Genomic DNA, 26,984 nt, shown 5'->3' on the forward strand with positions numbered 1-26,984 from the left:
TGTCCTTCTGGGGAAATTAAGCTAATGTGCAAGTACCGTAAGCTTTGTTTCTGAGGGCCTACAGTGGGTGAGGTGTGAGAAAATGGCCTTACTGCTCAGTAGATCTAAGAACTCAATAAACATTTTCCTGATAAGTTTAAAGTTGCTAGTTTGAATCTATCCATCTATTCTCTTCTGCTAATCCTTATCAGGGTAAAAAAAACAGACAGACAGCTGGTCACACTCACATTCACACCTATGGACAATTTTGAATCATTGGTTGACCTTACCCCACTGATTGTCTCTGGACTGTGTGAGGAATAAAAAACGAGTTTAAAGTTCCCATGCTAATTAAAATGAGGGGAAAGCAGGACGCTCTCTGGGTCAGGCTTGCCCGTCTGATTGATGAGTAACAACATAGAGTGTGACATGTTGTTTCTCAGTCATGTTCGGCATCTGGTTTAAAAAAAGTTCAGGGGGTGGAAGCCAGAGTTGAGAATTCACCCCACTACTCGCTTAATTTATGACCTCAGTGAACAGTTTCCTTTTGTGTTCCTGGTTTCAAATGATCGCTGCAGGTCACCGTGGCTACATCTGTCTTTTTTATAGTCTGTGACTTTGTGCATCATTAGCTGAGTGGGCACTGACTAACAGGCTGTCATCGTGTCTGCAGCCTAAAACTTTTAAATGCTTCTGTGTGACAGACGCCTCAGAAACTGGCAAATATGTTAACTCTTCATTACATAGAGAACAGAGGACAGCTACAGCAAACAAGGAAATGAACCCCTGTGTCTGTAATATTTTATTGCCATCAGATGAACTGTCATTGTGGCAGATTAGCTCTTTTTCAACCAAGACTTAAACACTTAAAAGTTCAGGTCTACAGTTTTCACTCAGTGTCTCCAGGCAGGTTTTACTCCAGCTGCTGGTGGGATAATAATTCAGTGAGGGTGAAGGAATATTGCAAAAGGGGCAGGATGACAACTATACATGTATGCACGTGTTGCCCCACACAGATAAAGACGTGTGTGCCTAAAATAGCAAGCTGGGCTGTTCCACACATGTAGAGCACTCTGTGAGGAGATCCCAGGGAGGCGAGCGTCACAATTCAGCTTACACAAAGAAAAAAAGAGGCGAGAAGATGAAAGAGACTAGTGAGGGACGCGGCAAGCATGAGAGCATGACATGGCTGAACCACAGGAGGAGGAGGCTGTGATTAATGACATTCAAGCTGTGAAGGTGTCTCAGTGCAGAGCCAGCCTCCCCGTTGTATCCTCCTCCTCCTCTCGCAGTCACTTCTCTCCATCTGTTTTGATGCAGCTCATAACAGATCGTCACATTATCCTCCCTCCGTCTGGAAACCGCAGCAGCCTTGGGATTAAACCCAGCACCACACTCCTCTCAGTGCTGCACCTGGGAGGCAGCTGTACACAGCGCGTTACCTGACTGGACATTTGAAACAAACCCTCGGAGCCCATTCTTCGTCTTCTTAGGTGCTCACTGGAAACACTTAGGTTAGGTTTTGATTCAGCAGGAGCCTCTGCTCTGCTGCTTCAGCTCCTCCAGCTGCTGCGAGGAACTTTACGAGGAGCCAAGGTGCTTTTGCTCCTTTGATTTCTCACCTGGATGCTGAGGAGATCAACAGGATGGACCTCACCTACATTTGTCTCCTCTTCACGGCTCTAATGTTGATCCAGCACAGCGAAGGTAAACCCGTTTTTATATCTGTCCAATTAGATGTTTGTTACTAGATGGGTGGGATGTAAGGACTCTGTTTACATGGTATAATTTACATGATCCTCTTAAAAGACAATGCATCACTAAGCAAATTAAGGAATATGTTATTCTTTGAGATCTAAGTATTTCTCCAGACGCTGATAAATTTTTATTCCCCTTTCAGGACTCAGTTTGATTTTATTAGCCAGTGAGTTAATAAACAGGTTTGTGGACTACCATGGCAACTTGTTAATTTTGGAGCCCTGAAATTAATAAAAGGTAGAAAAGAGTTATCAAGCTTACAAAAATAATAAACAAAAGTGGTTAAATAAAAAATAATGACCTTTTTCTGTATCTCTTACATAAATACTGCTCATTTTTAATACCGTCACAGCTTCTGCAAATCAAGTATCAAAAATCGATTAGGAATATTTAAACAGTGTTTGAGATGTCAATAAATTATGAATTTATTCATTTTCATGAAGGAAAAATCCACAGCACTACACGTTATTTTTCATGACATGAAAGCACTGCAACCTCAATATTTTAATGTTCACATTATTCATATTTTAATTGAAAGCAGAAACAACATCAGGACTGTGAGGCTGTATAATGAGATCTGCAGCTAGGCGCTCTGCTCTCTGGTTTCCACAGTCGAGCTCATCGTGACATTTTATTATTCAAAAAGCAATCAGAGGTCACGTAGCGTGTAAGGACTCCCTCTGTTGTCGCTTTCTAGCTCTTGGATGATGAAGTTTTACAGTGTCAGTGTCACGGCACCCTGTGACCTGTATATAATCATACCCTTGCTCTTTCAGCAAATTCCTGTGTTGAAGGTCCTACGAACAGATAGCTGTGGAAGGCCGCCTCACACTTCAAACATGATAGAGGTCAAATTTAAAAAGAATATGTCTAATTCAGGCTAAAAATGTCAAAAGTGCATTTATACTTCTCTCACTCTTCAATGTTGATGAAACTGGAACTAAAAGTAACTTTCCAACGTCACCATCTTCCAACACAGGATTGCTTTGTGTTTTGGTTATAGTAAAACACCGCCAAATGTGATCTTTTCTGGGACCAAAACACCAATGAGAATAATACTGGAATAAACTGTAGGTTCAAAATACGAAACCCCAGTGAGCAGCATCACGATGGTTTCACCTTTCTTTGCATATTGTCGACTTGCTTCAGGTCTTTGAAGTTGCCGGGCTTTCATTCATGCACAGCACTCTTAAGGACCCACCACAGCATTAGAGTCAGGTTGCGGTCTGGACTTTGGATCATTGCAGACCTTGGGTCATTGCATTACCTCAGTACTTTTCTTTTTCAGACATTCTGTTGGAGATTTGCTGCTGTGCTTGGGATCACTGTCTGTTTTAGGCCAAGCTTTAGTCCAAACTTTAGGCCTCACACTGACTCTAGAATACATTGCTATGTAGGTAAGTTCACAGTGGATTCAATGACTGCAAAGTGCCTGTTGCTGCAAATCAAGATCAAACTGTCACCCTTCTACCACCATGCTTCACAGTTAGTGCTCTCCAAGCAAAGTACTTTCTTTTACAGAAGAGGCTTTCTCCTGGGAACCCTTATAAATAAGCCATACCTGTTCACTCTTTCTCAGTTCAGAGAGCTGTTCACTTGGAGGTGGCTGTAGCTCAGATCACCCTCTAATTGGAAGGTTAGTGGTTCGATCCCTGTCTGCTCGAGTCTGCATGCCAAATATCTTTGGGTAATGACTAGGGATGGGTATCGTTTAGGTTTTATCCGATACCGGTGACAAATCGGTACTTTTGAAACGGTGCCGGTGCTCAAACGGTGCTCAAACCGGTGCTTAAAGAATGGAGAACACAAACTTTGTCCAAAAACCTCTCATGTTCAGCTGGTTTTTGTAAAAATATAACAATGTTAGCCTTTTCTGCAGCTATGGGGCATATATGGTATCACTCTTGGATGGAAGCAGTGCTTAAACAATGGAAAAAACACAAACTTTGTCCTAAACCTCTCATGTTTAACTGTTTTCCACTTTTTCTTTGGTCATTTTAGCCTTTTTAGCCAGGGTGAAGGGAGTATCTGCCATCAAACAAGAGGACAGCCGCATGTAGCTATGATGATGTTTGCTAGTTCACCTTACATGCATTAATGTAATAACGTGGTTAGCCTACTCAACGTAAATTAGCTACTCACGCAGAGAAGAACGGCTGCTGCCACCATCATCCGTCATCATTTCTGCTACACTGGCAGGGCTAGGGGCCAGGACTCTCCTCTTCGTGTTTTTGGGGGATGTTGCATAACAGGCAACCCACCCGCAGTAGATGTGCTCGTGTGAGGTCTCGCAGCAAGCTATCAAATACGGCGCATTTCTGGGCTTTTAAAAAAAACGCTATGCGTCGCCAGGTGTTTCATCGGATTTGAGGTGTTACCTCCTTTGACAGTATCACAGTATCAACTTAAAGCACTTGTTGCTGCTGAGTTTGCATATTTTGCTATGAAGTACAGCCAGACTTTTGACCGCTTCGCCTTGGACATTTTTAATCTGTAGCTCTGCTCTAACAGAACGTACGTACCTGGCCCCGCCTACTATCCTCGGAAACGTAAAATGATTGGCTAGAATCTAAAGTGTATCACAGCTCAGGAAAAAAAAGCACCGAAATAAAGCACCGAAATGTGCGCTGCTTTTCGGTCTGGTTACTACCGTTTATGTCAGAACCGGTGCCATCATGGCACCGGACACCGGTACCCATCCCTAGTAATAACCCCAGGTTTCCTGCACTGGAGTTTGAATGATAGATAGGTAGACAGACAGATAGATAGCACGTAGTTAGGGAATACATAGAAGATGTTTTCGTGTGAATGAGGCAAGCCATATAAAGTGCTCTGAGTAGAGGAGTGCTGTATAAGACACCAATATTAAATAAATTCTAACAGCTGATCAAGCTTAAATGTGCAGCTGTTGTTTAACGCGACATCCGCTGGTTTCCTCTTTCTGGCGCAAAGTGGGCAATAAACAAACGAGAGAGAAAAGCCGATCAGCTGATCATTGATCAGTTTCATGATCATGTTCATTGAAGTAGAAACAGGAGAGGGAGGGCAAAGAATGAGCGAAGAAGAGGCAGCTGTGCAGCGTAAAGACAGAATAACTCCAGCTTTGTGTCTTTTTCCATCCTAGCTGAAGTCCGGGACAAACTGTGTTCCTTTTCAGCTCAATACAAAACACGTAATATTTTCTCTGAATACCGGACGATTCCAGTTTTTACAGGACGGTTGGCAACTCTAATAACTAACCTTATGAATAAAATAAAGTTCACTATCAGTAACATCATAGCACCCACCCAGCTGTATAGAAACTCCGTCATGCTAGCTAGTACGCAGTAAGAGTTATTGTAACTGACTGTAAAAAGTCAGCACAACGAAAATAAACTCCACCTAAACTTGGTTTATATCTGACCCAGATAGACTGCAGGTCATTACTTCTTACCTGAAGTTCAGTTCACCTGACACTCGGACCAGCGGCCGCCTCGGGTCTCTCCTCCTCCTGCCTCCCCTTTCTCTCATCCTCCTGCTGTCCTCCACCACTTGCTAATGTTACTGAATCTGTGGAAGCTCCGCGATAGCCACCACCAAACAACTGAGTTATTTTTACACACCGGCCAGCATCTGGCCAATCCACCACCTTTCATTGTTTATACCGTTACCAAAAAAAATAAAAAAATCATTGGCCCATAAAAATGAAAAATCACCATAGACGGGTAAGATGGGACGATTTAGTCTGTGAAGCTGAGTTTGAGCCACACAGAAATCCAACCATGAACACAAAACGACCTCTTGTAGCCTCCAGCTAACATACCTGAGGGCTGCTGAGGAAATAAGTCTTACAGCTGTACATGCTAAGGACTGTGCGGTAAAACCCTTTTCATTGAAAATTAATTCTTTTTCAAATGACTGATGAGTCAAGTAAAACTGTGGATTTAATGAAAGCTGGTATAATCTGGTCTTTAGCTGAGTTTGGGTAACAATGCCTGGTTTAGGTGTTCTTCAGACTGTTAGCACATTCAATCCCCAGATATCTTTGTGAAGCAGCTAATAAAATGTTTTCAGAAACCTTGATGGTAAGGCCCTCACAGAAGGAAGAAGTAATTTTAAAAAATACAAAAGGACATTATTTCACATTAGCCCGAGGTATAGTTTGAGCCTGCCAGGAACTTTAAAAATCGAAGCAGGCTGGGATATTTAACTTTTTGAATAGGTCTACCTGCAGAACTGGATTGTGGATCTTTCATTTCTAAAACCAGGGCTGTGTTGTGTTTTCATACTCCTAAATTTCCTGCACAAGTCTAAACCAGGCTTTCTATTATAGAAGAGTCATTTACAAAGAAAGCTTTGTAGGCTTGATAAAGGTGCCTACAAAGTGAATAAAAATTCATTAATTATTTTAATATACAAATATTGAATTGAAACACTGGCAAAAAAATCATGGTTTGTCAAACAGACTCATTTCATGGTGCAGGCGATGAAGGACAAACACATTATCGGGTGTTTTAAAGAGTTATTTGTGATTTGAACTCATTTAAACTTTTGAAACACCAAAGACATAAAGTGGAATAACCAGTCTAGGTAGCAGCAGACCAGTGACCCCTCTGTTCTCAAAGATAACATTCCTGGTTTGGTCTTTAGGTTTGTTGGCTTGAACCACACGCAGTGCTTACAATGGCTTACAGAGCCGATCTTCTCAAAAGAATTTACAAGCATAACAAATTTAAATCATACTTTATGCTCATTCTTGCATGATGAATTTATATTTGTGATAATAAAAATGTTGTCACATGTACAGTACGTGTCAAAGAAGCCTGACACCAAGTCTAATTTAGCATGCCACAGGCCAGCCAGCTGAAGTACAGCTGGGCACATTTATGTGTAATCCTGGTAAGAACAGGATTTGGTGCAGCATTACAGTATGACCCTCTTGGTGTTGCTGAATGAAAACCCACATCCTCAGGTAGATCTTAAAGGTTAAGGGACGGGGTGGCTACTTGCAGTTGCAAGTTTTCTTTTACATTTACACACCACAAGCTAGAGCTAACCGTTGTAATCATTTCGAGCAGTGTGCAGTTAAAAGGAAAATATAAATGGAAGTTGGCTGAACATCTTCTCTATGAAACAAGAATTACTGAGGTTTGTCATAAAGTGTGAGCACATTCTGAGAAACACCAGCGTTCTTCCTGTTTCTACATCAGTTGAAATCGTCATTATGAAATAGTACTTGTGGTTTCGGGTGTCCTGACCAACACTCAATCTACTCATTTCCTCTTGTTCAGCAGTGTGCATGCTCATTACTGTCACAGGGTACTACTTATGACTGAGGTGAGGCGAGGAGCTGCCTTTTCCATGAAATATTTAGCATACTGAATTACTGGGTACATGCTACCTCCATCATCTTAAACAAATATAGTTTGGGTAGAGTCTTTGTTAGCGTGAGGACCTCAGAGAATTTTTAAAGCACCTTTCTGTCAACATGTTGTCCCTACTCTTTCTCTACTTTTCTGGCTGCCGCTGTCTTTTTTTCCACTTACCAAACTGTCTACCGTTTTTCTTGCCATTTTTCTGTCTCCTCTATCTCCACCTTCCCGTTGGTCTTAATCTGTGCTGCGTGTTTTGTATTTGTCTATCACAGCCAGACATCTGAGCCTTATTAGGGATTGCTGGAGAAAGCAGCACTTTGAAATCACAAGACAACACCACAGCCTGTCACGGCTGGTGGAGGGAGCCGTGTGGTGTGGAGGAAAAGGAGGACCCAAGATGCAGCAAACTGATGATACGAGTGATGTTTTATTTACAAAGGTGGTGGTGACAAAAACAGGCAACGAGGTATGAGTACTTTACAAACGGAAACCTAAACTGGGAGAAACTAAATAGCAAACCTGAGACCGTACAAAGGGGGTGCGGGGCAGAGGGACGCAGAGACAGGACACCATGGAACGCAGATGAATGCAGAGATACGCAGAAATACACGGATGAGTGCAGACGAGCCGACAACGAACACAGACCGACACCCACTAAATATACACACACAAGGTAATCAGGTAATCACACACAGGAGGGAAGAACAGCTGAACCTAATACACCTGGGGACCGGAGGAGACAAGCTGAACACAATAACAGACACAGACCTTCAGAACAGAACAGGAAATCCAGAACACGAGCCTTCAAAATAAAACAGGAAACAGACTGATGTACAACACAACACGGGGACATGAACAGAGCACCAAGGACAGACACAGGTAGGGCTGACAATACACCAAACTTCAGGTTAACCCTAACTAATACAGATCAGAAAAAACGCAAAACGCTGGGTCAACGACCCAGGACCATGACACAGCCTTTGTCTTCGAGCACTGAGGACACTAAATAAAACCTAACAGCCTGTATAACAACAGAAACAGCCTGAGCTGGTTGAAAATGTGCAGATGGGTGGTAATTTGAAAGAAAAACTACAACCCTGACCCTTACAGTTTGAGCCCTACTTTTCTGTTCCTGTCCATTTTTCCTTATAGTGAGACTGGTCACTGCAAATCAATGCAAAGTAATAACTCATATCACCTTTCTCTCCTGGGATAATGATGCCCCAGTCCACTAAATGATTAGATTAGGAAGAAATGTTTGGACTTGTACCCTGGGCACTCACCGGATTTCAGGCCAGCTGACTTTAGAATGAAACAAATGAAGTAAAAGAATTTGGAAGAATGGTGTTGGTGTCTCCAACAGAGATCAGCAGATTTGGACAGTCAGTAGCTAAGAGCAGATCAACTGTTCTGGTAGCAAGGGCACAACACTTTACTAAAATATTTGGGAATTTTTAAAAAATTTATTTTTTCATTTATTTTATTCATTTTACTAATCCTTGAACACAATCTTCATGCCACTATGTAACCCTCGTTTACATTTCCTATCCCAAATATTTTGGAATGAAACAAGCCATCAGCTGTCAAACAGCTGTTTGGTAAAAAGCTTAAAAATCTACAAAGACAATCTTCAAAAAGTCACAAATCTCTAATGTTTTGGCAAATAACATGAAAGGGTTAATTTCTCCGTCAAACTGCAACCTGTGCGTCAACGCAAGGATAAAGTCAGGCTACCTTCTGGAGCTCAGGTGTCATCATAATCACTAACTTGATGCTCGCCGTTCTTCGCTCTGTGCTCACCTGTGCTCAGTCGGGAGGTCAGAAGGTCTCTGACAAAGCAACATGTCCAGGGTGGACGTCAGAGTTTCATCAGGGATGGTTGATGGAAAGTGTATTTTGTTTTTAAACTCTCAAGTGTAATTTTATTCTGCCTTTCGTGACATAAAACTGGAGACACTGGGGCTTCAACGGCCCCAAATTAGGCTGGGAGTTTACTCTGGCTTTAATGTTGGCCTCAGTACATTTTTATAATCTCCGAACGTTGTGCCCGCCAAGGGTAGAATGTTCAGAGACAATGCCCAAGAGTGCGCTCAAACTAAATACAGTGTTTTACTTCTTACACAAAACCACTGCATACCTTCTGTTTCTTTTCAAGTGTTTATGAATGCTGAAGAATTCAAAGGACTGAATGTTACAGTCTTTTCCTGGCTGAGAGGTTTGTACCTGTGCACTGACTTCTGCCAGTCCAAACAACCAGCTCGTGGATTAGCAGCTGATCCATGTGTATATTGTCAAATATTGTCAAACCCCGCGGAGCCTACCAGACCCTCTCATAACAGGGGCAAGAAATTAAACTTTGGCTCAGCAGTCCGCACACGATGCAGGACCCTGAACAGGGGGTTTGCCTCTTGGTATTTCCCATGATTTTATTTTTGTTCTTAAGCCAAAGATGCAAAATAGCACACGAGCTTGCATGAATACTTGCACATGTATGTAAAGTATGCAGGTTCATATGCACAGGCATGTGGATACCTGTGCTAAAGGATCACAAAATACTAAATGCAAATTATGGGAAAGGAAATGTGCATCACACTGAGAGCTGCTTAAAGGACTGAAAGGGTGCCAAATACAGAGACGAAATCATAAGGTCCAGGAAAAGTTTAAATGTTTACATCCATAAAGTGTAATTCCTGCCTGTGGCAAGGAAACAATAAAGAACCAACTTTCAGCTTGAAGTCTGATATCACTCATGCTCCTATAGAGAACAAGACTGGCAAATATCCAAGTAAGATTTCAGGGACAGTGCTTCCCCCATAGTGTGTGTAAAATTTATTATGCCGAGCTCAAGATCAGTCTGATATGTTGTTGTTCTTCTTATTATTATTAGTATTATTATCATTATTATTATAACTAGTAGTAGTAGTATTGTTCTGGCATTCATTAAGAGCATCACGTTCATGGTCTCTTTTGTATTGTATTTGTGTTACTTTTATCTGTCACAGCTGCTTTGAAATGTTCCCTGATATGCAAACGACTGATGGATCTGAATTATCGATTCAAATGTTTACTAAGACTGATATTAAGATTCTCAAAGCTCACATTATGATGTTTTAGTGGCAGAAAGCATCAGTTTGCAACTCAGGTTCTGGAAATGACACTAACCAGACAAGAACCGAACCCAAGGTGCTGACTGAACATTTTGGCACCTTGTTCCACACAGTGAGCTCTGCAGGAAGAATAAACTCAAAGTGGTGTTGCGTGACTTTTGTGATACATGATGTGACTTCTTACCCAGCTCGTGAATTAAATTGTCTTTTCATTTTACTTTTGTTCTCTATGACACGTTCCTCTTAGATATTTTCTGCTTGTGACTGAATTAACACGAGAAGCTCTGATGCCCACCCAGTTTTTGTTCGTTTATTTCTGGCACAGTTAGATGCTTAGCTCTCATTGGCTTCTGCCCAAGACAAACAAAACCTGAAACTTGAAGGCTTGAAAAACATCTGGAATCAACTAAAGATGCTCAGCCTAAGCAGACTTAGCAGTCCCTGTATTTCCTCTGTCTCTGCAGGTTTGTGAGCATTGTAATTAACACAAACGTCTTTGGGACTGTGCACCAACCCAGTGTGAGTGTGAGTGATCCATTGAGTGTCTACCATCAGTCAATATCAGACCCCTAACTATAACCCTTAGGTGGCCTAAAATTGCCCCAGGAGGTTGTCCTTACCTCATTCAGCAGAGGTCATTTTGTCTTTATGATATAGTCATAAAATCTTGGCCTTTGTCATACAAAAAGGAGTATTTAATTAAATAAGGTGATGATAAAAATGATAAATGATATTTCAATTTTCTTCTTGACAGATCTCAGCCCTGAAATCAAAACGTTAGTGAGGATGAAGCGAAAGGCACCGACAGGTGGTGGCACTGAAAAGTTCACTTTTTTTTCCCCCGACAAACTTGAGGATTCGCGATACACTCAGTGCTGCAAACATCTGCACGCTGCACTCTGTCATTATTAGTATTATTCTATCCTTTCTGCAGACCGCTCAATCAGTGCCCATGTCTCCGATTTTGCAGTAATTACAACAAGCTGCTTCTTTTGTCTTCAGTCAGATGTCTTAACTTAATCAGAGGTTTACAGGACAAATGAGTGATGGAGACATCTCCCTGTTCAAAAGATGCAAACCAGCGAGGCTGGTTGCATCTGTACATCAATCTTTGATGCTGTACATACACATAAAACATGTGTATTATATATTCTGTTAAAGAATATAAAAGCAATGATGGAGAAACTCGAGCCACCGCACAGCTGGGTGCCACGTGTTCAAACTGAGAGAGGCAAGGTCGACGTTGATGCCAGTTTGTTTTTTTTCTGGCATATTTCTGGCCTTTGGACTCGACATCAGTGCTCCAAAGTGACATTTTGGAAGCAACACTCACTCAGTCATCCTCTGGCACAGCCTCGGAAAAGATGAATAATAATGACTAAATAGGAACATGATAATTCAATATCACAAAATGTGAAACTGGTTAGTGCCATATTGTCTTTTTAGCTTTCGATGCAAATGAGTGGCCTTTCAAGCAGTTGAAAGTCTTTATTGAGGAATTTAGTTTTGATGACAGAGATTTAACCTGACAAATCTCTGAAGTCATCTGAGAGACAGCATTATTTGACTGTTTCCTCATGCAGGCCAGGATTGAAACCTCTAAGCTGCTTGTCTAACCTCGTCTATGTACAGTACGTAAAGGTCACACTCAAGCATGTGTGTTTTTAGGAGGAAATGTGAGGACCATGGATAAAAAGTGTGAAATCTCCATGCCAAATGGATTCAAGCCTTAGTATCGAGAAAGTCCCTCAGTTCAGGTGAGTTGGACTTGGCTGCCCGAGAAGTAACTGTGCAAACCAGTTTGGAAAATGTGTTTGTTTAATGTGCCTTCCTGCTGCAAAACTCCAGATGCAGAAACACTGAGACGTGAAGTTTCCCAAAAACTTTTAACCGAAGCAGAACTGATTTTTTATTTTACCTTGACTAATAACTAATAATAAATATAATTCCTGGTGTACTTGCACCAGCTTCAGTTACATAAAGAGGAAGGACACTTTACAGGTCATTTTTCTTCTGTCAGATTAACAGTTGTTTTTATCTTTAAACAAAGATTCAGTTTTTTATTTGACATTCTTGCTTTGACTGAAACTCCGCTGATCACGCCTCAGCTCAGTTTCTACCAACCAGTAAGGTGATGTGAAACATCTGTGGTGTCGACCCCACTGTGAGGTCAGGAAGTCTGGATCAAGCCTGAAGTGCTATTAGGAAGTTGAAGCTAAGCTGGGATTAAAATCATTTTACATTTTGTAGAGTTTTCTTGTCAAGGCATTTTATTCACATTCAGTGTTTCAATCAGTCCGAAGGTTTCCTCTTAAAGAAAGTCATCACAGATCCTTTTCAGAATATACTTTGGCATTACCACAAAGACCGTGGGTTAAAAATAAGATCCGAGCACTGTGAAGTAAAGCAGAACAGGAGATCCATTATCCTCTTCATCGTGTTGTGTCTGATATCGTAATGATGTCTGGCAGAAAGCTGCTGTGCTGACAGATGTGTCCGTCTGGCACTGAAGCATTCAGGTGTGCAAAAACACACACATAACTTCGACATGACGTTGCAAACAGCAGCAGGTAGCTTTGTGTGGTTCCCGGTCTGTACTTGCCTAAATAAAACCTCCTCACTCCTCCATGACAGCACCCTGCTGCCCAGAATATACAAAATGCTCTGTATCAGTGCAAAGTGCATGCATATGTGTTAAAAATGTGACGCAAAATTAGATTTGAGCGTAGGCGGGCTAGGCTCAGTCTCAGATACAGAGCAAGAAGTTTTGGCATCTGGAATCTGCCACTTAAAAAGAGCCATTTAATGTTGCCTTTTATTGGAGGTTTTCCGTGCTGGTTTACCTCCGGGTAGTCCCAGAAAATCCTGGAGAGATTATAAATCTCAGCATCCCCCAAAAGTATTTTGAAAATGTTGCTTGAGAAGTGTTTTACTGGGATGCTTATTGTAGTAAAAGGGCCTCCACTGACTGGTGTGTCTGAGAATGCTCATCCTGCTGATGACGGCTGGGGTTAGTTGAAATTAGAGATGGACCGATCCGATGTTACGTATCGGTATCGGTCCGATACTGACCTAAATTACTGGATCGGATATCGGAGAAAAATAAAAAATGTAATCCGATCCATTAAATATCACGAAAGCACCTCACAAAACTTGCAACACGCCGTAACTCACCTCAGAACGTTAGCACTTCGGAGCAGTATGCATCACGTGATAGAGCGGCTGTGGCATGCTGGACCTGTCGGTGGTCTGGATAGCATGTGGAGCTTCGCTAGCAACCCGGCATTTCATCTCCGACAAAGTTATCCCCGAGAGAAGTAAAGCAAGTGTGTAAGTCCATCTCTGAATGTAAAGCATTCCTGCGTTAAGCTTAACAAGCGACTGCCTCTCCTGCTGCTACTTCAATCATGAAACTGCTTAATGATCAGCTGATCGGCTTTTCTGTCGGGAGTCCGTCTCTCTTGTTTGTTTTTGGCCCACTTTGCACCAGAAAGAGGAAACCAGTGGCTGAACAACAGCAGCACGTTTAAGCTTGATAAGCTGTTGTTAGAATTTATTTAATATTAATTTTTACACCAGGATCTTTTTCTACGTAGCTGACGCTGGTAACTGTGCAGGGGCGGATCTAGCAAAGTTTAGCCAGGGGGGCCGATAGGGCATTAACAGGAAAAAGGGGGCACAAAGACATACTTTTCTTTCTTATTTTCATTTAAAATGTCGAGCTTTTAATAAATAATTATCTGACACCCAAAGTTTTAATTTGATGTAAAAGGAATAGAAGTCCATTACTGTATATAGTATTTTAGTGAGGACTCGAGCAGCAGAGTTCTGAATGAGCTGTAGTTGTCTGACTGATTTTTTAGGTAGACCTGTAAAGATGCTGTTACAGTAATCAAGCCTACTAAAGATGAATGCATGGACTAGTTTTTCCAGGTCCTGTTGAGACATCAGATCTTTTATCCTTGATATATTCTTGAGGTGATAGTAAGCTGACTTTGTTATTGTCTTAATGTGTTTTTCTAAGTTTAGGTCTGCATCCATCACTACACCCAAATTTCTCGCCTGGTTTGTGGTTTTTAGATGTATAGATTGAAGTTCTCTGGTGACCTGTAATCGTTTTTCTTTGGTGCCAAAGACTATTACCTCAGTTTTGTTTTTGTTTAGCTGGAGAAAATTGTGGCACAACCAGTCATTGATTTCCTCAATGCATTTACCAAGAGCCTGTACAGGGCCTCGGTCTCCTGGTGACATTGTGATATATATTTGTGTGTCATCTGCATAGCTGTGATAGTTTATTTTGTTGTTGTTTATAATCTGTGCCAGTGGGAGCATGTAGATGTTAAACAGAAGGGGTCTCAAGATGGAACCTTGGGGAACTCCACATGTGATACTTGTCTGCTCAGATGTGAAGTTACCTATTGATACAAAGTATTTCCTGTTTTCTACGTATGTTTTGAACCAGTTTAGTACAGTTCCTGAAAGACCTGTCCAGTTCTCCAGTCGTTTGAGTAATATGTTGTGGTCAACTGTATCAAATGCTGCACTGAGATCCAGTAAAACTAGGACTGACATTTTTCCACTGTCTGTATTCAGACATATGTCATTAAACACTTTGGTCAGAGCGGTTTCAGTGCTGTGGTTCTGTCTAAAACCTGACTGGAAGGCATCGTAGCAATTATTCTGTTTTAAGAAGTAACTGAGCTGTTGAGAAACTGCTTTTTCAATGATCTTACGGGAGATTTGAGATTGGCCTGTAGTTGTTCATTTGTGTCTTGTCAAGATTGTCCTTTTTCAGTATAGGTTTGATTACAGCAGTTTTTAGTGATTCTGGAAACACACCTGATAATAAAGAAAAGTTGACGATCTGTAACAGGTCTGACTCTAAAGTCTTTGAGACCTTTTTGAAAAAACTTGTTGGCAGGACATCTAAACAGCAGGAGGAGGAGTTCAGTTGACCTAAGATGTCCTCCAGGTCTTTGCTGTTAATAGGTTGAAACTGTTTCATGGTGTTTAAACAGTTTTTTGGTGGACACAGTACATATCCTGGATCTGCTGTTGATGTACCAATTGCTTGTCTAATTTTTTGGATTTTTTCAGTGAAGAATTTGGCAAAGTCATTGCAGGCCATGGTCGAATGAAGTTCAGCTGCCACTGACACAGGGGGGTTTGTTAGCCTGTCAACTGTAGAAAATAAGACCCGAGCATTATGGCTGTTTTTAGTGATGATGTCAGAGAAGTAGGACCTCCTTGCATTCCTCAGTTGTAAATTATAATTGTGAAGTTTCTCTTTATAAATGTCATAATGAACCTGGAGGTTTGTTTTTCTCCATCTGCGCTCAGCTTTCCTACACTCTCTTTTTTCATTTTTCACCAGTGTGGAGTTTCTCCATGGAGACTTTTTCCTTCCAGAGATAACCTTCACCTTAATGGGAGCAATAGTGTCCATTACATTTAACATGTTAGCATTGAAGCTATTGACGAGCTCATTGACTGACCCTCTGGACAGGTCAGGTGTTAATGGGAAGACCTGGTTAAAAATTGCACTACTGTCTTCAGTTATACACCGTTTTGTGATCACTGTTGTTGATATATTTGTGTGGGCTGAGATTTTACTTTCAAAGAAAACACAGTAATGATCAGACAGGCCCACATCAGACACAGTAACCTTTGAAATGCTCAGGCCTTTGGAGATCAGTAGGTCAAGAGTGTGTCCTCTATTATGTGTGGCCTGGATCCGGTCTTTTATCAGTTCCCAGAGTCAGAACTAGACACGGAGAAGCTGCATTCAGCTTTTATGCTCCTTATATCTGGAACAAACTCCCAGAAAGCCTCAGATCAGCTGAAACACTCAGTTTATTTAAATCCAGGTTGAAGACTCACCTGTTCTCAGCTGCATTTGAATAAAGCACCAAATCCACACTTTAAGCTTAAATTTCAAAACTTACATTTAACTACTGATTTTATCTACTGTTCTGATTTTATCTGTTTTGATTTTATATACTGTTGTTTGTTTGTTTGTTTGTTTGTTTGTTTGTTTGTTTGTTAATTAGTTAGTTAGTTTATTTGCTTGTTTTAATCAATTTTAAATCATGCTTTTTATTTGTTCTTGTTTCTAATGTCTCTGTAAAGCACTTTGAATCACCTTGTTGTTGAATTGTGCTATACAAATAAACTTGCCTTGCCTTGCCTATATAGTAACTATTAAGTCTAATATACCCTAGTAAGCTATAGTACTTTTTCCTTTGGGAAGGTACCATCTGTGCAGTCTGCAATTTTGTTGAAGAAAGATGTTGAATCTATTTAATATTTCTTGAGAAATAATTGATTTCTGTGCATTTTTTTTCACACTGCATCAAATTAAGGTTGATTACGTCGATTAAGCATCATGAGGTGGAGCGTGAGGGGTGGTTCCCTATTTTTTATTTATTTATTTTTGTTGTTGCTGGGAGTTGGAACCCTATTAGTTAGGTTGCTTAATATTTACGCTAAGTACTCTTTAAAATACCAGAATAGGGAGGATGGTGTAGGTTTAAGTTTATTAGATTGATCAGTATTGCTGAACTATGAAATATTTTTTTTTGCATACAGGTATAACAGAATAGCTTTAGTGTAGTTGTTGTTTTAAACTTGAGTATGAACATATACAAAATGCAGCAAGATATTAAAAAACAGTTTTGTTGATTAAAAAACACTATATCGGATTCATATCGGTATCGGCAGATATCCAAATTTATGATATCGGAATCGGTATCGGACATAAAAAAGTGGTATCGTGCCATCTCTAGTTGAAATGTGAACCTTTATGAACTTTCTTTGAAAAATGTGCATGAATAAAAACCTAATGTGATTCTCTGGGACACAGCCGGGTGAAGAACAGAGCAACACCTAAGTTTATTGTGAGAAAAGGTGTTATTTTGCTCCCACATGTAAATCGTGTAAATCCCTCTTGGACGCCTAAACGTTCTCCCATGCGCATCGAGAACAAGATCAAAGGCCGTCTGTGGGTTCTGCCTGCTTTATGGGCTCTCTGTGTGTACGTGTGCTTTTAAACATGTGTCTTTGTGTTTGTAAGTCTATGTTCAGGTACAATATTACATGTCATTCATGCTAAGGGAGTTGTGTTAAGTTAAGTGGGAAGGAACAGGGAGTTGTTCCGACGCTCCGGTGACAAAAACAAAGGCAATGACGGCTCTGGCTCTCTTATCGGAAACACACCAGGCCCGTTGGAGGGCATGGTGTCATGTGACTGTAGCTGTGAATGTGCTTTTCTGGGGTGTTGATGAAGACCTTGAGACTATAAAATTGAATAAAGTAATTTCCGACTTTAACAAAGTAAAAGCTGCACACAGACTTTCCTTTGTTGTGCACCCAAGGAAAACCTGTGAGTGAATGAACTAGTTAGGTTAAGAGTAGCTATTTCTACAGGTACTGGATTGATTGCCATGAAATTTCTAAAAGGCATTCATGGCCCCAACAGGCTGGATCTCTTTGTTGATGCATTAACTTATAATCCTGCAGTCGGCTCTACTGCCATGCAAGCCGCTCTTGAAGCTGCTCATGGTGGGTATCTGAACTTTCTTAATGTTTACCGTCTTCACCATCCATCGTTTGTATCCTGTTGATTTATGTTGACATTTCTTATTAGCAGCAAATGAAAATAAAATGAATAATAAACCACCATACAAATTTAAACATTAATATCTGTACCCAGTCTAGATCTTAAAACCAATATTTTCAGTCTCATGTTTTACCAGTTTTCCAATCTGCCCCAGGGCTGGTGATGTGAGCAAACCCTGGCGTTATAGTTTCTGGATATAATAACTGGAAGTATATAGGAATGAAAGTTGGATGCAATGTCCATTTTTTCTTTAGGTCTATGAGAAACTGACCCTACTGCTCAGTTGATACACGGCCCCAGTAAACACTTTCCTGACGTGTCCCAGTGGCCATGCTTATTTAATACATGCTCGTATTTCAGACTAGGGGGCGTATGCTTTTTTGCACTGGACCTGCCCAATGGGTCCTGTTAAAATGACTACAGATTTTATATACAGTCTATTGTTTTTAGGCATTTGCAAATTATCAGTGGCAATTGCACATGCAAGCTCACAGTGTAAGGATCCCACAGTATTCCCACTCTTCCTGTTGATGCTTCACGTCTCTTTGCATTTGAAACACGTACATACCTGTAGGAATTCACGTGCTGTGTAGGCAGTTTTTAATGTATGTTTCCATCTCGAGGTACAACAGATCATCATCAGCAAAAATGTAAAGAAAAGAGACAAAGAGACTGACATGTGGATAAAATATGATTGCTTCTCTCCTCAACACCAGCTTTAGATGAGAACTGCTTCACACGGCTTCTTCATTAATATTGATCTAAACAGAATTGGCAGTAAAAATTTGAATTCTGAACTCAAATCTCAAGTTAATGCAAACATCTCTCATTCATCCACTCATGACAAAGCAGCAGAATCGCTGCATACTTGAGTAGATGATCATTAATAGCCGATAACCCTGCCCTGCCTGTGTGTTCCAGCCCTCTCTGTTTCGAGCTCTGTGCTGGAGGATGGCCCCCCAGTGCAGCTCCCCCATATGGCTCACCGGCGAGAGAAACGCTGCTCCTGCGAGAACCAGAAAGACAAAGAGTGCATTTTTTTCTGTCACATTGGCATCGTCTGGATCAACACCCCGAGGTGAGTCTGCGAGAGAACAAAATTAACCCTTGTGTGGTGTTCGTATTTTTGTTACACAGCCAGTGTTCATGGGTCTGGTGGACCCGCTAGAGTTTTGGCTTTCCAAATTAACACTATCAAACAATTTTATGTTAAATTACTCAACAGATGTTTACTTCATCCCAATTACAAGACATATGAACAGCAAACATGGTTAATTTTTTCCCTTTACCTTTGTTAGATCACATTTATGAATTAATGTGCTTCTCGTTTTTCTTTTATATAAAATGTTATAAATAAATCAGTTATAATCAAGTGGAGTGAGTGGAAAGACACAACACATTTACACGTGAAAAAATAATTAATTGTTTAATTTTTCTTTTGAAAAAAACTGAACACGGGTCTCACAGACCCGAACACCATACAAGGGTTAAACATTTTATGGCTTTGTTTCCTCTGTAATGAAACATTGGAGTGTTGCGATAAAGTTTACTGCCGTAAATGTGATGACAAAACAAAACCGAGAAAAGAAGTTGTCTATAATCTGTCCAAAGGATAAACAAAGCTCTGTGCGTGCAGCTTTAGCAGGGCCGTGGGTGGGAGGCTTCTGCAGCAGCTTCAGTCCATGAATAAGATTAACTTTCACTGTTTTGTCAAGGCAGTGATTTTCTGAATTTTCAGTGATTTTCCCCTTATTCTGCCTCAGACCAAAGACATGCACAGTAGCACATTAGCTTCACTGCTGAGTCTGAAGCAGATAAAGTGGTGACATGGAGCAACCATTCACCAACCATTCAGAGACTTGAATGGTTGGTGAGGCTAGAAATTTTCTCTACATTTCTCATTTCATTTCCATATTTCTCCTTAAGAGAGTCGGACTCTGCAGCACCCGTCCTACTGAGCATACATGTGTACACTCAACCACTTATCCACATCAGGGTCATGTGAGGTGGTCAGAGCAAAAGGCAGAGTTCCCCCAGAACAGCTCCTCAGCCTTAGTCACATCCACTGCAACAAGTCTTTAATTAATGCCTGGTTCACCTTTCAATTCAATTCAATTCAATTCAATTCAGTTTTACTTATACAGCGCCAAAATCACAACAACACACAAGACACTTTATATTGTAAGGTAGACCCTACAAAAATACGTACAGAGAAAAACTCAACAATCATATGACCCCCTATGAGCAAGCACTTTGGCAACAGTGGAAAGGAAAAACTCCCTTTAAACACGAAGAAAATTCCAGCAGAACCAGGCTCTGGGAGCGGCAGCCATCTGCCGCGACCAGTTGCTGTGAGAGAAGGAAGACAGAATAAAAGACATACTGTGGAAGAGAGCTAGAGATTAATAACAGTATGATTCAGTGCATAGACGTCTATTAACACATAGTGAGAGAAGAAAAAACACACAGTGTATCATGGGAATCCCCCGGCAGCCTACACGTATTGCAGCATAACTAAGGGAGGATTCAGGGTCACCTGGTCCAGCCCTAATGATTCAGCAAAAAGGAAAGTTTGAAGCCTAATCTTGAAAGTAGAGATAGTGTCTGTGTCCTGAATACAAACTGGAAGCTGGTTCCACAGAAGAGGGGCCTGAAAACTGAAGGCTCTCCCTCCCATTCTACTTTTAAATTCTCTAGAAACAACAAGTGTGATGGTACTACAAGGTCATTAAGATAAAATGGGGCCTGATTATTTGAGCTTTAATACTAATACTACATTTCTTTAACTCTGTGAAGAGACAAGTGAGTAACAAAGGTTCCCTGAAACAGCCATGTCGGGTTGACTTGAATGTCTTTTCTAGTCCAGTTGTTCATATTTTTTAAAATGGCTGGCCTCAAATAAGAAGTAGGCGTGCAGCTCCCTTCACAATTGGTAGCAATTAACTTCATTTTAGTTCAGTATGCACAAGCAACGAGTAACCGCTTAGATGTGGTGGAGCTAATGAGAAAGCACACCTTTCCTAAAGAAGGGTTGTTTCTGCTCAGTTTCCTCTCCGTGTTTCAAAAGAGCTTTTTTTAACCCTTTAACACCAACTCAACAGAGAGTCTGAAATCATGGTCGGACCTTTATCTGCCCACAGCTGCTTAACTCCTCACAGCCTGCTCCCGTTTGTGTGTTGACATTTCATCCTCAACTGTTTCTAGAAATGAGACGCAGTTATAATAATAATAACTCAATTTACCCCTGTTCAAAATAATGAGATGAAAAGATTTAAAGGTAAAAATGTGGAAGATAGTGTAGAAATCTTAGAATAAAATAATAATAAAATGGAAAAAGTAGTCTGGTTTGAGCTTTGCTATATGTATTTACAGCATCATCCCTTTTGATAAAGTGCAATTATGCTGTTCAGTGTTTCCCTGAATTGGTTACTGCACTGTAAGCTGTTTCATGTCATGCCAGTAAGTCACACTCCAAATTAATTGGTGTAGAAAAAGACAAGTCACCAAAATAGCTTCCAGAGGTTAGCCAAAAACGGCTCCAGTGGTGGTGGGACCGTCTCAGACTGTTAGCTCACTCTAAATATAGCCATGTGGTAAAATGCAATCTTCCTGCTTTCACTATAAAGACGCTTTAAAGAGCACTGCCAGCACCCGCTGTCACTAATGATGCCACTAAAGAGCGTTGGGGAGTCCCGAGTGCATTTCCTTTTTCTTCACACACAGCGTCATTTAAAATATGTAACCTTGCTAACATGTACGCGACAGAGTGAACAACATGTTTTATTCTTGCAAATAACCACATCTGTAGACCTAAACAAAATTATCCATTTGAGAACAGCGCTTGAAGGTTCACACTGTCGGTAGGAGAGCAACAGACAGAAGATCAGAACAAGCTGAAATAATGTTGGGTTTTTTTCTACTCGTGTTGTATTGTTTAAAGAGAAAATATCGAGTAACACCAGTGTAACCTTTAAAGGACATCCTTTGGCTCCCTGCTATTTTACACCAGAAGAAAACAGAAATCTCGGAGTACTTGAAGCACAAAGGCTGTTTTTAAAGTCCGATTTTCACCTTCGCAAGTGTTCAAACAAACAGTGAAGTCAGTGAGGAGTTTCCCTCTCAGTTACAGATGGATGTGTCTGATCATCCAAAAAGGCAGTGATCCAAACTAAAGAGAGAGACGCCAGGATCAGAACCACCTTCAGTGAACTCAAACAAACGCAATTTATTTAACATCTGCTCATTTTTGGACTCATTTATTTGACAGCAAGACAACAGAAAACATATTATTATTTTGGCACTGTCACTGACAATATGAGCCAATAATTAACTGTCAAACTCAGTGCCTGCCGGCATGACATGCTCTCAGGGATGGCGTGGTCATATTTTAATGGGAGGACACAGTGTGAGATATGAGTTGTGCTGCTGAATAGACTTTATTCAAAAGTTTTAAAAAAGTCCAAATGTAACGTGTTATCAGCCGCCCCTCCACACGCGTGACCTGTAGGCATATACCGCGGAGAAAACAGAAAATTGTGCTATGGGAATGATTTGGTTTGATGTAGACACCAAATGAGTAAAACATAATCGTTTGGTGAAAGTTTCAGGGATTGATGTTTGTGTCACATCTGGCGAGGCAGACGGTGAGGCGTGGGGAGACTGGGGACCCAAGTGCAGGCAAATGGAAATAAGGGTGGAATGATAACAAAAAATGAGCCTTTATTGTCAGCTGTACAAATCCTAAAGAACTGAGGGAGCTATAAATACTGAAACAGAAACCAACAAACTAGCAGTGATAAATCATGATGAAATCAAAGATTAACAATAACACAAAACACTGGGTCACCGACCCAGGACCGTGACAGTTTGAAGCCCAAAGTTTTGTCCACACCAGCCTCCTATCCACTCGAACATCACATTATATCCTTCTTTCCTTCTGTCGTGATCTCTGCACAACACAACAGGCCAGATGCACAACATCTGAATGAGAGGATTTTTGTTTTTATATTTCTTCCTGTTAAATCACTCTCAGTACCTCCAGTATCATAAAGGATTTATCTTCCTCCAGGTCTAATGCTGCAAGAACTCTGGTCGTGTAGCTTCGTGTAGACAAGAAGAAAGTAAAGGTTCACTCTCAGTCATTTCCAGTGTTGGGACTAACGCGTTATTAAGTAACGCGTTACAGTAACTACGTTATTATTGTGGTAACGAGCACGGTAACTAGTTATTATGCCAAAACCGGGAACGCGTTACTCGTTACTGGGATTTAGATAGGCTCGTTATCTGTTACTTCGTGTGGTGGCTATCGCGGAGCTTCCACAGATTCAATAACATTAACAAGTGGTGGAGGCCAGCAGGTGGATGAAGGAGGAGAGACCCGAAGCGGCCGCTGGGCCGAGTGTCAGGTGAACTGAACACAAGAAGTTATAACCTGCAGTCCATCTGGGTCAGATATGAACCAAGTTTAGGTGGAGTTTATTTTCGTTATGCTGACTTTTTCGTACTGGGTGCTAGCTAGCATGACGGAGTTTCTATACAGCTGGGTGGGTGCTATGTTACTGATGTTGAACTTTATTTTGTTCATAAGGTTAATTATTAGAGTTGCCAACCATTCCGTAAAAAACAGAATCGTCTCGTATTCAGAGAAAATATTACGCGTTTCTTATTGAGGTGAAAAGGAACAGTTTGTCCCGGACACAAAGCTGAAGTTATTCTGTGTCTCTGCTGCACAGCTGCCTCTTCTCCTCTCATCCTCTCACCCTCCCTCTCCTGTTTCTACTTCAATCATGAAACTGATCAATGATCAGCTGATTGGCTTTTCTCTCTTGTTTATTTATCACCCACTTTGCGCCAGAAAGAGGAAACCAGCCGATGTCGCGGTAAACAATGGCAGCACTTTTAAGCTTGATCAGCTGTTGTTAGAATTTATTTAATATTAATTTCTAGTATCAGCTGATGTTGGCTGGAGCCACAGCTGTAAAGCTGCTGGTCATGATGTCAGTTTGGTTATCTGGTGAGAAGGAAACATGAAGATGAAACCAGGAGATGTCCTTACTGAATCACCAGAGCTGTGATGGAGAAACATGTTTACCTTTTAGTTAACATGAATGAGTTGAAGGGAAGTTATGAACTGTTTCTGAGAGACAAATAACACCAGGATCCTTTTCTAAGTAGCTGACAGCTGGTAACTGTGCAGGGGCGGGTCTAGCAAAGTGTTGCCAGGGGTCCATGTAGGGCATTAAAAGGGAAAGGGGGGCACAAGGAAATACTTTCTTATTCTCATTTAAAATGTCTCACTTTTTAAAAAATAATTATCTTACAACAAACAATTGATAGATTAATGCATATATACCATCAGAACAGTGTACATCACTGTCACAACAGTGTTTATTTTCATTCAAAGGCTTTATGATTTTTCCTATAATGGTGGGCCAGTCTCTAGTCAAAATGCCCGGGACGATTTTTTTGTCCCAGTCCAGCCCTGTATGCAGCTCATCTGCAGTCTGGTGTTACCTACATCTTCCTATTCAGAAGGCAGAATTTCCGAGTTCTGAGTACAATCGAAAGCACCACGACTGCAGTTTGTGTTGGATGTAAAAAGCAGGCTAGGATAGAATCAGGCGTGGGATTTCTCTCGTGGAAATGTGCACATTATCTTTTCCTTTAATTGGTAGGTGGCACAGTGCACTGTGGCAAGTAAGCAAGCTAGAAGACTAGCAATCTTGCTGGGTATCTAGTTACGGAAGCAACACATTAAGAGAATTCTGAGTAAAACCAAAGTTACTTTCCCTAGTAACTAGTTACTCTGAAAGTAACGAGTAACTTGAAGTAACTGAGTTACTTTTGATAGAAGTAACTAGTAATGTAACTAAGTTACTAATTTAAGGTAACTTACCCAACACTGGTCATTTCCTAGCTTCACATTTGGCTGTAGAAAACGTGCTCGTCATGAATCTGATCGTTCTTCAGATGCATCTATGAGACTGAACTTGGAAACAGTTTGGCAAAAGGCCAGGACAGTCTTGGCCCATCTTAATGCCTGGACCCAAACGCAGACTGAGGACCAGTGTTGGTCAAGTTACTTGAAAAAGGTAATCAGTAACTAATTACTTGCCCCAAAAAGTAATCCCATTACTTTACTGATTACTTATTTTCAAAAGTAATTAATTACTTAGTTACTTAAAAAAATAAAAAAAAAAAAAAAAAAACAACAACACACGATTTACAACCTGAATAGGTGATAAAGCGAAACAAAAACACCGAAGCACAAGAAAGCCCCAAAACAAAACACGAGTCCAAAAAAGAACAGTTCAGGGGGCCGACAGCACAGGAGGCCAAACAGTTCAGGGGGCCGGCCGCGCGGAAGGCAGCGGCGGTGACGAAGGAGACGACGGAGCAGTTCAGGGGGCCGGCCACGCGGAAGGCAGCGGCGGCGCTCCAGTGTCAAGCGTACTGGCTGAGGCCCGGTGGGCACAGGACCAGACGGGGCCGGACCAGGCGATGGCGGGGCTGAAGACACGGAGGCTGGGCCAGGCGAGGCTGAAGACACGGAGGCTGGGCCAGGCGAGGATGATGATGGAGCTGCAGCAGGCGAGGATGATGATGGAGCTGCAGCAGGCGGCTGGACGGGCTCCTCGGGCCCCCCAGCCGACGAGGCAGGAAACAAAGGCCGGAGCGGTCCCTCGGACCCTCCAGCGGAGACACGAGGCGAAGGCCGGAGCGGCCCCTCGGACCCTCCAGCGGAGACAGGAGACGAAGGCCAGACGGGCCCCCCGGACCCTCCAGCGGAGACAGGAGACGAAGGCCAGAGAGGTCCCTCGGACCCTCCAGCGGAAACAGAAGACGAAGGCCGGAGAGGTCCCTCGGACCCTCCAGCGGAGACACGAGATGAAGGCTGGACGGGCCCCTTGGACCCTCCAGCAGAAGCCATCACAAAGCCAGCAGGCATGGAGTCCTCTGGCAGACACGAAGGCAATGGGTGCTGTGCTGAGCACTGGCCCTGCTCAGACAGCACTGACACGGAGTTGTTCTCTGAGGGCTGCTCAATCTTCAGGGGTCCAGAATCAGCTGGGGACCGAGACCTAGCCTCTGGGGAAGCCCTGGAGTGCAGAACAGTGCCTGAAGCAGCTAAAGCGCGAGAAACTCCCTGACTGGACCTTAAATTTTCTCCCTGCAAAAAGTGAATGTGTGAGACCGCTATTACTGGAGCCAGAGCTACGGGTAGCGGGGGCACTGGAGCTACTGGGGCCTGCGCTACAGGCGGCACTGGAGCTACTGGGGCCTGCGCTACAGGCGGCACTGGAGCTACTGGGGCCTGCGCTACAGGCGGCACTGGAGCTACTGGGGCCTGCGCTACAGGCGGCACTGGAGCTACTGGGGCCTGCGCTACAGGCGGCACTGGAGCTACTGGAGACACAGGTGACACTGGTGTACTGGGGAGGATGCAGCGAGGATGCAGTTTCTCTCTTAAGGGAGGATCGAATGATTTAGTGATCAATCTTGATGGGAAAGGATGCTGATGCTGAGAATACCAGGCAGCGAGGGCTTCCAGGAGGGCAGCTGACCCTTCCTTGCCTGGACCGCCCATGCCAAACAGTTCGAAGCAAATCCTAGCCCTAAGAGCTGTTATTAGTTGTTTTAATCTGTTAATGTCCAAAAAACCAGCTGTGCAGAGGGTGGACGACAAAAAGTTGTCAAAAAAAGACCACCTGAATGAGTCTCTTGGGGGTGTCCTCAGCGTGGATTACGCCCCGGCAGTAATTCCACAACTGCGCGAGATACTGAGACCGTGAGTCCGCAGGATCCATTTGATGGTTGCGTCGTTCTGTCATGGTTGGCTGTGTGGCAGGCGGGCAAGCAGGAGTGGTGGATCCAAAATGCAGGACTCAGACACAGAAGTTCAACTTAAAGCACAGCTTTATTGCTGGGAAAACCTCTTACTAAACTAAACTCACCAAAAGACAAACAAAAACGCTGGTGGACTAAAACACTGAAGCAGAAATACTGAACTGGAGCTAGAGCTGGAAACAAAACACTGGTAACACGGAGGCAAAACACACACAGCTTGTTGAGGGTACGACGCAACACTGACTCAGAGAAACACAGGGTCTAAATACACTGGGAAGTAACGAGGAGAATGAGACACAGAAGGAGAGCACAGCTGGGGGA

The 26,984-nt window shown here is 42.1% G+C and overlaps 1 protein-coding gene across 1 annotated transcript in view; it reads left to right on the forward strand.

The window, feature by feature from the left end:
• Nucleotides 1-1,312: 1,312 nt before the first annotated feature.
• Nucleotides 1,313-26,984, forward strand: part of LOC146558487 (endothelin-2) — a 37,934-nt gene continuing 12,262 nt past the window's right edge. Inside the window, exons 1-2 of the mRNA XM_085247852.1 lie at nt 1,313-1,686; nt 18,738-18,894. Of these exons, the coding sequence (XP_085103978.1) occupies nt 1,626-1,686; nt 18,738-18,894 (218 nt within the window). The 5' untranslated portion in view covers nt 1,313-1,625. The remainder of the gene's footprint in view (nt 1,687-18,737; nt 18,895-26,984) is intronic.

The sequence above is a fragment of the Mchenga conophoros genome, linkage group LG15 (assembly GCF_057382185.1).
Source record: "Mchenga conophoros isolate Kocher_MC1m ecotype Shallow Benthic linkage group LG15, M_conophoros_male_GT1.1, whole genome shotgun sequence".
NCBI lineage: Eukaryota > Metazoa > Chordata > Actinopteri > Cichliformes > Cichlidae > Mchenga > Mchenga conophoros.